The sequence below is a fragment of the Carassius gibelio genome, chromosome A25 (assembly GCF_023724105.1).
Source record: "Carassius gibelio isolate Cgi1373 ecotype wild population from Czech Republic chromosome A25, carGib1.2-hapl.c, whole genome shotgun sequence".
Taxonomy (NCBI): domain Eukaryota; kingdom Metazoa; phylum Chordata; class Actinopteri; order Cypriniformes; family Cyprinidae; genus Carassius; species Carassius gibelio.
Window position 1 is genome coordinate 5,247,842 of NC_068395.1, and position 14,133 is coordinate 5,261,974.

General features: G+C 36.1%; 1 protein-coding gene across 13 annotated transcripts in view; it reads left to right on the forward strand.

Moving 5' to 3' along the window:
* LOC127947472 (A-kinase anchor protein 13) overlaps nucleotides 1-14,133 on the forward strand; it is an 81,213-nt gene that overhangs the window by 41,354 nt on the left and 25,726 nt on the right. For 6 of the 13 annotated variants that reach the window (XM_052544622.1, XM_052544615.1, XM_052544618.1 and 3 more), the window contains exons 9-16: nucleotides 3,639-3,726; nucleotides 4,358-4,491; nucleotides 6,212-6,540; nucleotides 7,401-7,448; nucleotides 7,814-7,873; nucleotides 9,826-10,012; nucleotides 11,908-12,004; nucleotides 12,524-12,646. In XM_052544622.1, coding sequence (XP_052400582.1) covers nucleotides 3,639-3,726; nucleotides 4,358-4,491; nucleotides 6,212-6,540; nucleotides 7,401-7,448; nucleotides 7,814-7,873; nucleotides 9,826-10,012; nucleotides 11,908-12,004; nucleotides 12,524-12,646 — 1,066 coding nt within the window. The remainder of the gene's footprint in view (nucleotides 1-3,638; nucleotides 3,727-4,357; nucleotides 4,492-6,211; nucleotides 6,541-7,400; nucleotides 7,449-7,813; nucleotides 7,874-9,825; nucleotides 10,013-11,907; nucleotides 12,005-12,523; nucleotides 12,647-14,133) is intronic. The other 7 variants (XM_052544624.1, XM_052544625.1, XM_052544626.1 and 4 more) reach the window with 4 other exon arrangements.

The following is a 14,133-nucleotide window of genomic DNA, read 5'->3' on the forward strand; positions in this document are numbered from 1 at the left end:
TCTGCATTGTTGTGCCATAAATCATCCCCTGCAATAGGCTCTATGTCCCAATCTGTTCAAAAAGCATTACATTTTTAATTTCACTTTTAAATTAGCGTCAAGCAGTTGTTTATTTTCAGTTTGTTTGAGTTCCCCCTCACTGTGAAACCAAATAACTAAATAAACGTATGTTATTAGCAAAACAAATACGAGAGCTGGGAGACACGGAATACTTGATGTAAAAAAAAAATAAATAAATATACAGTTTAAATAAAAATAAGCAAACACTGGAACCAAATAAATTAAAAAAGATTGTTTAAAAAACTTTCAGTATCACCTTAGGTAAATAGCAAAAGTCAACAGGCTTTTCAAAATCCAAAATATTTTTTAAACGGGCGCTTTTGCATTACATTTTGAAACTCTTCTGCGATCGTCTTGACTCTCACCTCACTCTTCTTGTCATGTCTCGTCATGTGACTTTTGGCATGCTGCATTGAGCTGCCGCATTCAGATTTAAATGTTGTGTCTGTTCTCTAACTGAACTAAATGATTTCTATTACTATAAAAAATAAAAAAGACGTTTGGTCCAGTGCCGCGGTGTGCAAGTGACATAACCTGTGTTGCAGCTTATGCAGCCATCTATCGCAACAACCCTAGCGTCTATCATTTTTCAGTAGGCCACACCAAACATAAATATATGTGCTGTAATAGTATGCTTTGTGCTTTATTTTTGTTTGTACTTTCAGACACGTGCCAGTCAAAAAAAGAGCTGGGTCTCAGTTCCTGAATGTGGGTTGACCATTAAGTTTCAGAATAACATGAAGTCTTTTATACTCACAAAGGCTGCATTTCTTAGCATTAAATCGGCCTCCTTGTTTTTGAGATGAGCATTGATCATTATAAACAATTCCATATTGATCGATCAATCAGGTATGTTACTTTAACATAGCTAGCCTGACAGACCTTTATGCTTGGTTTATTTCTTTGGAAGTTATCCTTAAAATTCTTCAAACCAGTCATGATCAAAGAACAGGACTCTGGCTGACTGTTTCTGCGCTGTGGCATGTTTACGTGTAAGTGCTCTCAGTGGAGCATTCACTCAGTATGAGGCATTACATCTTTCCATTACTGCACATTGGCTCAATATGCCACACTTGTGGAGTGATTTTCACGACTCATTCAGTAATTGGTTTAAACGGTGTCTGGCTGGAAATGTTTCTGTGTGTGTCTGCTACATCCATTACCATTATTACCAAGCCGTGAAACTAAGACAACGTATCTGAGCAGTATCCCAGCTAGCCTTCTGGCTCTCTGCGAATCTGTTCGCATAAATGCATTTTTGAGTGTTTGGTAATATACATCAAGATACACACATCCACAAGTAACTAGTGTTTAATTGGCTGAGACTGAGTGCTGTATACTTGAGGCTTTTCATTTGCTTTCCCATTGGGGACAGTGTGTGTTCTGTGATTGTGTATATGATTTTATTTGCACTTTTTTGTCAGATTGAGGTTGATGTCTGTTCTGGCATAAGTAAACCTAACATGCATGTCTAAGTTCTAGCTGGTGTGAGTCTCTCGGTGCTGTTTGGATCTCGTCAGAACCTACTGTAACTGGGAATGACATGTTGTCACGAACAGCATTGAAACATTACAGACCTGAATCACTATTCACGATGCCATGATGGCATGTGGTGGCACTTAGGCACTTGACCAGTGTTTGAATCCAGCTGATGTCATTTGTTGATCCCATCACTTTTGTTGTTTTAGTTTGTTTGTTTATTTGCTGTTTTTTTGTTATACAAATAATAGTTGTCTATTTAGGTTTTTAATTAATTTTTTTGTTTTGAGCTTTTTGATTTGTTTATTTGTATTTTTTTTCACTTAGTGTTTAGTTTTTGTTTGTTTTGTTTTTTGTTGGGGGGGGGGGGGGGGGGGGTTTGTTTGTACTTTTCAGTAAACATTTTTTTTGTTTGTTAGCTTTGTTGCTGTTTTTTTCCATTAAGTTGTCTGATAAGTTTTTATTTTTATTTTTTTGTTTTAGATCCGATTTATGTATGTGTTTGTTTTTTTCTGTTCAGTTTATTTTTATTGTTGTTGTTGCTTCTTGGGCATTTGCTACTTTTTGTAGAGGCTGAAAAATAATATTGAGTAATGGCGGAACGGGAGTTGGGGCACATTGAAGGCTGGATTCGAACCTGCTGCTCTGATATAAAGATCACAGCTCAGAGAACCAGTTCAACCAGCTAATCCCCTATTTTATTCCTTTTTTCAGTATTTATTTGTAATTCTCTTCATCCCTCTCTCTCTCTCTGTGAGTTAAAAGGACACAGCTGTTGATGGATCTGTTGAAAAAAAGCCCACGCCTCTCTTGCTGGCCACACTAGACCAGTGTCCGTCCACCAATGCAATGACCAAACAAAGGAGGCCTATGACCAGCAGCCACATAGACACATATGCATGCACACAGTTGGTGCACACTAAGCGTGGGAGGTCAGCGTGTGTCACATGCTCATGATGGGCGGTGGGTGATTATAATCAGTCATGAATGGAGCTGATGATGGTACATACAGATGAGCTGCACAGGAAGGTTTCTAAGCTTCTGTTTCCGCCACAGGGACGTTCTTCTTTTTCATGGTCTTTTGATCTTTCTATGCAACTTTACAGCTGGAGTTGAAGCTCTTCTATATATATATATATATATCTAATATATAAATTAATAAATTTTTTAAATAAAAAAAATTTATGTATTAGATATATATCTCAATGAAAATGAAAAGTATGGTGACCAATTTGTCCTTGCAGTAGCCTTAAGCTAACCCTCTACAGCCCATTCACAGCTGCTCTGTGTTGAATGTTAGTGGGCCGTGATGTTTATATATGGGTCACACTCACATTCCTCTCTAGGTCTGTTTTGAACACCCCACACATGCCCCCAGAAACCCTTCCTGCCCCAAATCACAGCCTTTGAGTGTTTCCAACCACGTGTTACTCTCAGGAGGTAGTTGCTCTTACCACTGCTAATATTTCTGTTTATGAACGCCTTTCTTGATCAAGAAATTAAATTCTGTGGTCCAAGGAAAATGCTTTAGGCATTTAAGACTTGTCCTGAGTTTAGGTAGCAGAGGAAACCTTCTTTCACCTGATGCATCCATATGTCCTGCTGGATTCTAGTGTCTTTAGCCGATAAGAGAACCTGAGAACATTTATAGATGCTTTTTTTCATCTCTTGGCTTTAGAGATTTAAGGATTTTTTTGTATTCTTTGTACTGAACTGACTAATGTAATTTCCATCACATCCCAATTTCATGGTTTTATTTTGATGGCAGTGGTGAAAAAATTACATTTTAAACAATTTTGTTATAAAATGGTTAAATCATTGTCTTGGTATTATAAGTTCATAGCTAACATGCTATATATGCATACTTTATTAGCAGTGATGCAGAATAAAAAATATTTTGTTGACAGTCTGTACCTTCATATTTATTTGTTTTCTTATTTCTTCTTGGTTTTAAACATATAACAAGCATTTTTATTTGATATAAAGATATATAAGATTCGAAAATGCAGAATCAAATTGAAAATTGTCTGATTTGTATATGAAATGGTTGTTTTGTACTTTAAATGAAACTCTAAACTAGACTGATTTTGTCATTGCAGATCCATAGAGCTACAGAGACGTTTTATTCAGTTGATGCCAGTCAAGATGCTGGACTCCAGGAGAAGAAATCCATTTCAGTGATTTCAGGTAACTGTTAAATCAGTGCTTCTGAACCGGTTTAGCTTCAAAACCCTGACTTTGCATTGAATATCAAGTGGAAACCCAAATGTAAATGTTTTTTGAGGATGTTCATGCTGGCATCTGGTTTGTCTAGCTTCTTCTAAGTGATGCATGAATTTACATTGAAATACCACAGATGTACGGCATTTGACGTCAACAACACAATGCTGTGTCACATAGATCTAGTTGTTACATCCAGAACAAAACACAAAACCTCTTTTATACATCTTCCAGCACACTACAAAGAAAGGATGACCTCTTTGCTCAGACTGTGTGTCTGTGTGTGTCCAATCTAAATAGTGCCCACATTGTGTTGCATGGGAAGCGGCATACACATCCTCCAAAGACTAAATGAATGTCTTCCTGTCAATACAAAAGACTCCACTAGTCAAATAAGATCATCTATTTAAGTAGATGACATCAACATCCTGTCTGCAATAATTGCAAGCAGAAATGCAACACAATGGACTGAAATTAGTCACTTTCAGACTCCCTGTAAATTGATTCAGTTCACTGAAATCTGGTGTGTTTTCTTTTCTATTTATTGTTTTTCTGTCGCTCTTCGACTTTCTCATGTTTTTCTGATTCTTTTTTCCAGAATTCTCACCTTCAGCCCCTTTACCCGAGACCACACATCAGAAAGAGTCAGCGAGCACCATGCCAGGGTCCGCCAGCGATGACGACTCTTTGTTTAGCCAGGATTTGAGCCAGGACAGTATTTTTAATAATAAGGTGCGTCTGGGTTTGTGCTGCGTTTCGCATATCCTCCAAATCTGTTTCTTTCTTTTTTTTTTTTTGCTGTTTGCTTTGTTTCTTTGTCTCTTTACTATGTGAAGAACCCCTTGCTTGTGCCTCGGCCAGATAAAGCAGTTATGTAATGGGTCTCATTTTCAGTGGTGATCCTCTACTCACAACATCTTCCACTGACATCAAGTCATGTGACGTGAGCGGATCAGTTGGCCAAGGCATCAATTATGATCTCATTTTCAGACATGATTCATCCTAATTTCTCAACTCCTCTAAATCCTCCTGTGGATTCCTCCAGCCCTTAAACTCCTTGTTTTGATTTAAAGATGTTTAACACAGATTTTGACACGTAAGTGTTGCCCTTAGCAAGTCGCAAAAGATGGCGTTTTTTTTTTTTTGTGAACTGTAATGTTTTGTTTCTGTGATGCATAGATCAGGCCATTTTTCATTAAAACCCTATTTTGAAATGCAGAATAGTCTTATAGTCCCCATTTTAGGATGTTTTGTAGTATCAATAGGGAGTAGTGTGTTTAAAGTTGCGCCAAAAATTCCAAAAAGAAAAAGGGCTCTTTAAAAACTCGGTTGATGTTTTGACTTAAATAACAGAAAAAAATGAATGTGGAATGTCGGACCCTTCATGCACTCATCTGTCCCAGCTTTAATTACATGGGGAAGGATCAGACTCTGAATGAAAAAAATAACTTTTTTCATAATTCACACAATACGTTGTTGAGTACATAGATAGATACATACAGTGCATAGATACATAGTGTGTAAGTGCATAGTGTATAGTGCGTCATTTGGAATGCATCTTAAGTTAAGATATCAGGCTTATCAGTTAGCAGTATGCTGAGAAAGCAGGCTAATTGGCTAGTGGCATGCTAAGAGAATAGGCTAATCTGATAGAATCATGCTAAGAGTGTAGGCTAATCAGTTAGCAGTATGCAGAGAGTAGGCTAATTGGCTAGCTGTATACAAAGCTAAATAGCTGACCAATTAGGCTGCACACAAATTAAAGATGCAATGATTTTCTTATAAAAACCTCTTAATATAATGTCATCACCATTTATTTATTTATTTTTGTTTTCGGAAAATATAAATCTGTAGTAAACTAGCAACAAGATTATCCCAAAATTAGCCTACTGGAATTGTTTGTGGATGCATGCTTGCATTTTCTCCAAGCTCCGAAAGCAGGTAGAGTATTTTCACCTAAGCTTGACTTGTGTTCTGGAAGTCTTTTTCCCCCCTCCATAGCTCATAAAGTCATTTATTATGGTTATGTAGTGTAGCCGCTAGCTCACCACACCCCTCACTCGGCTGCGTTCTCAGCATGTGAGGAAACTAATGAGCTGCTGTGAATGTAAATGAATGTCAAAGCGAGCGGTGTGTTTCTATGTTATGTAAACTTTATAAGGATGGAAAGAACTCTGAGACTCCGTAGGGTTGGCAGAAAAAAAAAAAGAGTCTGCCTTTATGTAACTGGAGATGTAAATGTGGTTTGTCATCAACGTTCTTTCGCAGACTTCACATGTGCTTGCTTTAACCAGGCTTAAAGTGCAATTTTTGCTCTGTTAGGTTGGGAAGTTGTTCCAAAATCCCAGGCCTCCTAGTTGTCACCAAGCATAAATTCCATAAGCATAAAGCATAAATTGTAATTTTGTTTTTGCAAACACCATCCGATTCTCCTCTACTTTCCCCCTCAAAGGCTGAGGACAGCGTCACAGTCACCAGCGGTGTGTCTATGTCCTACTCGTCCTCCACAGACGACACCTCCAGCCTCGGGACCCCTAGCGCCATCTCTCAACCCAGCACAGAAGCTCCTACATCAGACCCCTGTCAGGAAAAGCCCACATCTCCTGGAGCTTCATCGGTTTCAGGAGAAATGGAGGAGGAAGAGAAAAAGGACCACTTGACAGAGGTCCCGGAGCGGTCGGCCATTATACGTACCTCCGTACGATCCCTGTCCCCTTTACGCAGGCACAGTTGGGGCCCAGGCAAAAATTCAGCGGAGGAGATGGAGATTAGTCAACGCAGGTAATCTACACCAATAAAGTTTTAGGAATTAAATACATATATATATACAAAAAAACATTTTAAGTTTCATTGGTAGCAATGGGAGCTAAGAGAACATGCTAATTGATTAACGTTATGCTACGTCATTTAACAGTATGCTGAGATAATAGGCTAATCAGTTATTTAAATGTGAAATTAAATATCATACTGTTATAAATAAGATAAATACTACATAAAAAGAATCCAAAATAGCCTATATCTGGTAAAAGTTTGTTTTCCACTGCCCGGGTGTATGCCCACGGAGTGTGCGTGTGTGTGTTCACTGCTATGTGCAATCATTTGGAGGGGGGAAATGCAGTAGATAAATTTAGAGTATGGCCTACATGTGTCGTCAATTTTTTCTTATAAATGTGTCATTTCCTGTGAATCATCTGATAATAGGATCAAAGTATTATCATCAATATACCGCACAGCTGCGGTATAATGCAATCATATACATGCATAGTATACATTTTAGATTTGAGTTTATGCTTGCAGTTGCTACATTTTGGTTTTTGTCTCATCATCTTGTCATTACTTCAGCTTTGTATACAACTTCTCATTTACAGTCTGTATGTGACTGTGTTTGTGAAGGGAAATCCCAATAGTGTTAGGGCCCTTTCCTCTGTGGGCTTTGTTCTGTGAGAAAGAGCTGTATTTAGGTCACGCAGGACAGTTTTCCTGCTGTTAATAAACACTCATGATATCTAATACTCTAAAGACACGCAAAAAAGGAACATCATGGTTTGTCAATCATCTCATCAGCTCTTCATATTAATTTAAGTTCATTATTTCTGTTCATTCATCTTCTCCTCATCATTTTCACCCATCACTTTTTCCAGTAGGGCACGAGGGGAAGTGGGACACAGGTCTGCGGGCCATAGGAGAAGGTACTACCATCCATTTTCATTTTTTCCCCACCAAATCCTTCTTGAATGCCCATGTAAAAAATTTTGATAGAAAAAACTAAAGCCATGAGCTGAAAACGGATGCCATCAAATCCCTTTGACAAACTATTATAGTTTTTTTATATATTTTGAATTCGTCTCAGCATTTTTTTGTTTTCATCTTAATTTTGTTTTTGACTTTTATTTTTTAACTAACTCTAATAACCTTGTGTAGTGTGATACATAATGGTGAAATGTCAAGGGCCTCTTTTAGACCTTGTTGCTAACAAGTTCCTGTTTTGTCTTTTGCTGCATCCCTTCTTCTATCTGTCCATCCATTCATCTTGCGTCTTATGTACTTCATGAAGCATGAGCTGGTGTCCTTCGGTTGTCCTGCACTCAGAAAATGACGAAATAAATGAAAGAAGGTAAAGAAAGTCGAAGAGGAAGTGTCTAAAATCTTTAAACATCTTGTTGTTGTATGATACAGCATTAATTGCATTATGGGAGCACAAAAAGTGTGTTGTGAAGACACTGGTGTGTATGTGCTCATAGTGTATTGTGTGTAGTAGTCTACTTCCTCTCTATGGTTTAGTCTACTCCTCTCTCCGGACAAACATGTGAGACCACAAGCACTCTTGTAGTCATTTCCGTAGATTTCTTTGTTTTTCAGAAAGAGACTAACCGGCCACTTAAATGAATTTGTTTAGCTAGCGATGTAGACTAAACTACAGTATCACAACAGTTGATAATTAATTTTAACTATGACTAACATACTGATCTGGATCTCAAAACCTGATGAGAGGTAATTTTTATTATTATTTTTTAAAATATATATTAGCACATTGTCACCTTTTCAAGTGTTTCCTGATACGTTGAACTGCTCTCGACAATTAGGTGCAAGTTGAAATAATTTTATAGTATATATACACATCTGAAATTATGCTTTTAAGCCTGAATATATAGAAGTAAATTTGAATATATAGTTATAATTCTGAACAATAGAAGTGAATCTGAATATATGTAGTTATAAGTCTGAATATATAGAAGTAAATCTGAATATAGTTATAAATCTGAATATACAAATGTAAATTGTGAATATAAATGTAAACCTGAATATATAGTTATAAATCTGAATATATAGTTATAATTCTGAATATATAGAAGTAAATCTGGATACATAGTTATATGCCTGAATATAGTTATAAATCTGAATATATAAATGTAAATTTTGAATATATAGAAGTGAATCTGAATATATAGTTATAATTTGTAAATTAATAATTATATACGTCTGAATATATGAATGTAAATTATTGATAGAAATACATGAAAATATGTATAAATCCAGAAAATACTGTATAAATGCAATTATGGAGATATATGTAAATATTGTCTACATCTCAATATAACTATATCTTTATTATAAGGCATACCAGTAGACTTTTTATTATACCTGTGCATACTGTATATAGTTATCAGTGTAAATATTTTACTATATTAATTATTGTAAGTGCATATCACTAATCTAAACCAAAAAGAGTATTTTTAATATACTTAAAGAAAGGCTGGCTGTGGTGCCTCACAGGCAGTAACAATGCTAATAACCCATCTTTTCTATAGTTTAGCATGGCTGAGAGGGCAAGGAAATTGCCAACAACATCATATATTTACAAATAGTGATTGAAGTGAATAGAGACAATTGCAGCAGCATGTGATAGACAGTGATAATTATAATAACTAATATAGTACAATATCTGCATTGATACAAGTACAGGATACATAGGCACAGCATTTTCATTAAAAAAATAAATAAATAAAAAGCAAGAACATCTGCCTATTGACATGCCTAATAATAAAGATATATTTGTTGAAATGTAGACCATATATATTCAAATATGCATTTATGCACTTAAGATTTACAAACATACATTGTGATTTACTATTATATAATTAGAATGAGGAATATAAATTAGGGTTTTGTTACGGAGCAAAGGAAATCTGCATGTGAGCGGAAAAATTAGCCCTCGCGTGTTATTTTAATGCGCTTTCACGTTACAATAATGTGCTTTTGCTGCTTCTTCTGCACCGCATACACATACTGTATATGCACTGCAGACGGAGTACGTGTGAACCAAATATATTTCAACACCTGAAGCACCGCTACAAGGAGCTCTATGACCAATGCATGGCAAAAATGTTTTGTTATCATTTGCTAGTAGACTTGTCATTTGATTCTTTGTGCATCTGAATCAAAATGAATTTGCATGTAGCTTTATCTTGCGTGTGTTTGAATGATCTTTGACGATTCTGTGTGCAATTGTGTGTGAAACTCTGAACCGCGATAAAACTCAAGCATAATCAAATATGCTTTTCACAGTTACAGCCTGGAAGGACTTGCAGCAGAGAAGGAAGGAAGGAAAAGCCTTAACCAGTGCATAGGGGAGGCCAGCCAAGAACCAAACAGTCCGTCAAAGCTGGACAGAGAAGAAAGAGACTCACTTGTGTCCCTGACCGAAGAGGAACAGGAATCAAACCTGGGAGACTTCTGCAGTTTGGACAGTCAGGTGAAGTATTATTTATAAATGGATAGATCCAGCACTAAAATCTGATTGGTTGTGCAGCATTCACAGATATTTGCAAAAAGCCTATATACTGTATGCATCTGTCACCACACATCAGCTGAAATCTATATTAACAAAGTAACAAAATCTATTGAAGGGGTCATATGATGCGATTCAAACTTTTCCGTTCTCTTTGGCGTGTTACAAGCTCTTGGTGCGTAAAGAAGATCTGTAAAGTTGCAAAGACTAATGTCTCAAACACGAAGAGATATCCTGCTCTGCAAATTTTATACGTTTCTCTTATAACTTCAGAAGTTTGTTCTATTTGAATGTAAGTGCCCTGCGAAGTAGACCTCACAGGATATTCCGCCCTGATTCCAGTTCGAAGTGAACATACATGATATATAAGTGCATTGAAGTGTGCGAGAGGTGATGAAGACGTTGCACTTCGCAAATCTGTGAAGGAATTTTCCAAAGTGAAATAAACTTCAACAGATTTCCAATGCTCAGGGAGTAGGGAGCAGTGAACACTGTGTAGGGATCATGTCAATGGGAGCACAGTTCATGCACGGAGCTCACTTCTAACAGGCTGGCTATCTGAATCAGGTGTTTTAACAAAGAGAGACGAGCAAAATATGCAGAGCTTGGGGGCGTGAGGACTGGAATTGAGACCGCTGGTGTATAGTAGAGCTTGTTGTTTATCGTTTCTCCAATCCCAAATGTAGACATGGTTTTAGTTTTACATGGCGCAGCGCAATGCAACTCGGAAAAACACAGGAGAAGTCATTATAATTAGTAATTATGTCCCCAGTGAATGTCACAAATGGCTCGTTTGTAATGGGTTTTTTTGTTTTGTCTTTTCAAGCCTGGACACACGGCATGGGATAGCTGGCCAATCAGAGCACACATTGTTTTTCAGAACGATGAGCTTTGTAAAAAAAAAAAAAAAAAAAAAAGATGCGTTTCAGAATGGTGAAAACAATGTGTTTTTTGAACCTTAAACCGCATAAATACATTTAATTACACCAAATACACAAAATAATGTTCTTTTTAGCAATATCATATGACCCCTTTAAACCTACCAGTATAACTTTAACCATTTAAACTATATTGATTTTTTTAACTTTAATATTGCATTATTTGTATATAACATAATGTCATTAAAATTAATATATTATTTTAATTTATGGTTTTAGTAGGTTTATTTTAAACCATTTAAACTGAATTGGTAGATTGTTTAAATGTTATAGTTTCATTGATATTAATATATAATTTTACATTTTGTTTCTTTTGTAAGTATATTATTCAAACCATTTAAATCAACAATATATTTAATTTTTTTCAGTACTTTGTCCAATAATTTTTTATTGGTATGTATTAATTGTGGTTATTTTTATGACTATAAAAAATAAATAAACATAGTTTTATAACAACACGGTAAATATTTAATTCACCAAAAAGATGAATTCTTTTATACATTTCAATCTCTTTTACATCCAAAGAGCAGAAATACACCATAAATGACTGTGTGACATCATGGACGCTATGTTCAAGTCATGTTATGACGGTTGATTTTATATATATATATATATATATATATATATATATATATATATATATATATATATATATATATATATATATATATATAGCAACTGAAGTGTTTTTAGCCTTCTTTCTTTGGCAGAAAGGAAGGCGGTCAATAAATAATATATATATTTATATTTATTGAACGTCTTCCTTTCTGCCAAAGAAAGCAGTCTAAAAACACTTCAGTGTGTTCTAATATGCTGAATCAGATATAAGAGTTGCATCTGCAGATTTTTCAATTACTTTAGTAGTTTTAATCTCATTGCATTTAATTACCTAAACTGGTTTATCATGTTTGCTGCTTTCAGAGGTCCATCCACTCTGGACGGAGAAGTGTCCCACATTCACAAACCTTTCTCACCAAGTCTGTCTCCATGTTGGCCATCAGTCACAAAGACCTAGATGGTGAGTTAAAACACCTCTTTTATTTTCACTCCTGTCTCTCATTGTGCCACTCTGAGCTCTGCACCACTGCTCCATGTCCTGTAATGACAACAACGTATTCTATACATAAAAAAATGCTAACAATATCTGAGAAGTTTCAGAAGTGCTTTTAGATCAGAGGTTGCAGAGTTCAGAGGATGTATTTTTGTTTTCCTCTGCTGGTCTCTTACATGCCCTTGTTGTAAGATAAGAAAGTGGAAAATATTCGGTCATGTATATAACCACACACTGACCACTCACTTCCTGTCAGTCATATCTAACACCGGATTTCACGTCCTGGGATCTTTATAATACGAAAAAATCCTGTATCAACTGGGATTGTTGGTATTCTTCAACTCATGAGATGTGGACCTCCTGTGGTTCCCTTTCACTGTGGTGTCACTTTAAGGGAGTGGACGTTTTCTGTCAGTTTATTAGCACCCAGTTTTATTATAATGCCTGCTTTGATCTTTTTTGCCATGTGATCATGGAACCCTCCAGCGATCAGACGGCCACGACCCAAGCGACGAATCTCCTTCTCCTTCAGCATCTTGCCCATGCTCCCCAAATCTAAAACTCTCTTTTCTATTGGCTCTTCATCCAGTGATGAGGAGGAAGCAGTCAGTAAGTAGAAGAATATCCCACAATGCCTGGCGTGGCCCCTGTCCGACCCTACTACCTCCCTTTATTGATAAGACCGGCTCATTGAAATCATTTCCAAAATACCTTTTCAATAATTGTATTTATTTCTTTTTTTTATTACTTATATTTTATAGAGTTTTATGACAAGGTTAAGAATGATTGATCTGCATACTATTTTATTTATGGGTTAATACAAAATTCTAGAAAACAAATACTAAATGACTGAAGTACCAAAATAATGAAACCGTTTTTAAAATTCTCTATGTAATAACTTAATGAACTTATGTATGGAATCTTTCTGAGAAAGTTAAGACTAGTTTAATAAATACCTTTATAATAGCTTAATAAATCATAATACATTTGGTTTAATGGCACAAATATTTTAAATGTACATTGCTCCCTTGAGTTCTGAGTGTTTTTTTTTTTTTAGCTGCAGTAACGCAATATAACTTCAGTATGTACAGCAGATGTTTGTGTTTGTGATGCTTTTGATTGAAATTATCTCAGCTCTTCTTCTGACAGAAAGATGGTATTTTACACATACCTTTGCTCAAGTCATTCCTGTGGTTTATTGGACAAATGGATAGCTGATCTGCCAAATGAGACATTTTATATATATATATACATATATATATATATACATACATACACACATACACACACACACACACACACATACAGGTGCTGGTCATATAATTAGAATATCATCAAAAAGTTGATTTATTTCACATTAATTCCATTCAAAAAGTTAAACTTGTATATTATATTAATTCATTACACACATACTGATATATTTCAAATGTTTATTTATTTTAATTTTGATGATTATAACTGACAACTAAGGAAAATACCAAATTCAGTATCTCAGAAAATTAGAATATTGTGAAAAGGTTCAATATTGAAGACTGGTGCCGCGCACTAATCAGCTAATTAACTCAAAACACCTGCAAAGGCCTTTAAATGGGATCTCAGTCTAGTTCTGTAAGCTACACAATCATGGGGAAGACTGCTGACTTGACAGTTGTCCAAAAGACGAGCATTGACACCTTGCACAAGGAGGGCAAGACACAAAAGGTCATTGCAAAAGAGGCTGGCTGTTCACAGAGCTCTGTGTCCAAGCACACTGATAGAGAGGCGAAGGGAAGGAAAAGATGTGGTAGAAAAAAGTGTCCAAGCAATAGGGATAACCCCACCCTGGAGAGGATTGTGAAACAAAACCCATTCAAAAATGCAGGGAAGATTCAAAAACAGTGGACTGCAGCTGGAGTCAGTGCTTCAAGAACCACTACACACAGACGTATGCAAGACTTGGGTTTCAGCTGTCGCATTCCTTGTGTCAAGCCACTCTTGAACAACAGACAGCGTCAGAAGCGTCTCGCTTCAAAAAGGACTGGACTGCTGCTGAGTGGTCCACAGTTATGTTCTCTGATGAAAGTACATTGAGCATTTCCTTGGGAAATCAGGGTCCC